General features: G+C 38.6%; 1 protein-coding gene across 1 annotated transcript in view; it reads left to right on the top strand.

Moving 5' to 3' along the window:
- LOC109842326 (pentatricopeptide repeat-containing protein At1g77170) overlaps positions 252-1,770 on the top strand; it is a 3,796-nt gene continuing 2,277 nt past the window's right edge. The window contains exon 1 of the mRNA XM_020411218.1: positions 252-289. Within this exon, the coding sequence (XP_020266807.1) occupies positions 252-289 (38 nt within the window). The remainder of the gene's footprint in view (positions 290-1,770) is intronic.

Genomic DNA, 1,770 nt, shown 5'->3' with positions numbered 1-1,770 from the left:
TTCAACACATTGAGTAGTAGTAAATAACTTATTCTGTTATTGAAAATAGTATCTCTATTTATAGTAGTGGTAGAAGGGTAGAATGATAACTTCGGCCGAATATGGGATGACAGCCACGTCAGCCTCAGCTTTACAGGTGTCGGCCGACGAGTGGAGAAGATGTCACTTCTGTATTTAATGCGAAGTGATTCGGGGTGTACGGTGCCGACGTGGTCCAATATGTCATAAAGACTCTTGGGGACAGAAGAATGATGACGCTCATAATGCATTTAATGGCATTTATTGTGAGGTGATTGCTCGCCAGCGCACGAGAGGGGGCTTGAGGCTTGAGGCATTTCGTCGCCTTTCTACTTGTCTGGTGGTCGAGAAGTACCGCCTTTCGAGTCGTCCTCGCAAGGTGTCGGCCTATGAGTCGGCCAAGTGGAATGATTAAGTAGTCGACTTAGCCAGGGGTCAACACGCAACGCCTTTAAGGTCGTTGATATGTGACGCCTTTTGAGTCGTCGTCGCAAAATGTCAGCTTGTCGAGTAGACCGAATTGGGCATCTGATTATCTTGAAATGCTGACTTGATTATGCATAATATGAGACACTTGTTTGCCATTGATTGAAGATTATTTCTAATCACCAAAATGGCTATAACACTTGTTTTGGAAGAGTTAAATGGAATAGAGAAATTAGGCTATTGTTTCCTATTATTATAATTTTTTGAAAACTATTCTGTACCTTATCCTGTAAGTCTGATAGTGCAGTATTTCACTATTTTGGTAGCAAGGCGTACTACTCTGATCTAATGAAAATATCTAAATAGCAAAGAAAAAATTGGCATAGATGACATCTTTATTATAAACATAAGGTTCTATATAAATGATAACACTATAAGCTAAAACTTTATGGAAGCTTGTCTTTCATTCATCTTTCTCAATTACAGAGTGCCATTACTGCAGGGTGCCAGTGGGATGATTGACCTCCCAGTTGATGAATGCCCATTTCTAGCTTTGGCAACCGCCAAGCTAAATGTTTGCTATGTTTGTTAAGGGACATCGCTCTCCTATTGATTCTGTAGGGTCAAAAAATTGATTGTGGTTGCCGAAGCCTAGTTGAGATAAATATCTGTTCGGGTGCGCTTGGAGCATATTTTGGTAGTAATCCATTAATACACGATTATCACGCATTTATGATCTATTGATTGTTAGGGAACAAGTGGCAATAGGGGGGAGAAATTATTCTATGGACCTGACTGATAATATTAAATGTGCCTTACAAGATATTAACTTTTGGATCGGTGCACGAATCACAAAGCCGGTGATCCATGGACGCATGTTCCTTTGGTGCACATTTAATGCAATGAATCGAGTTCACTGGATACTTTCTCACATAAAGAATATACGTTAGAGGAGTCCACTTAGCTTGTCTCTTGGTTGTAAGTCACAACCAATTAAATGTGTCACATATACCAAATTTGGATCCTAGCCAAAACTTTTCCGATGCTCAAGTCAGAGGAATACAATTCGAAAAAAAATTCAGATCACAATGCATATTAACTTTAAAATGTAAAAATTCAGAAAATGTGCTGACGATTAAATCTTCAATGCTTGTCCTAGAAAATATTGTATGTCAGTTGCAATTTTTGCAAACAAGCGAGCCATTTAATTCAAGGGCCTTTTTTCACTATTTGTCTCCTAATATTTTTTATATATTTAACTTGGTCCCTCAACCCATTTGAATTTATAACGAGTCTTCCAAATTTTAAGTTATTCTGGGGTTGGTG

This window comes from Asparagus officinalis, chromosome 5 (genome assembly GCF_001876935.1).
Source record: "Asparagus officinalis chromosome 5, Aspof.V1, whole genome shotgun sequence".
Lineage (NCBI taxonomy): Eukaryota > Viridiplantae > Streptophyta > Magnoliopsida > Asparagales > Asparagaceae > Asparagus > Asparagus officinalis.
The sequence above is the reverse complement of the archived record's forward strand: the minus strand, read 5'-3'. Positions and strand labels throughout refer to the sequence as shown.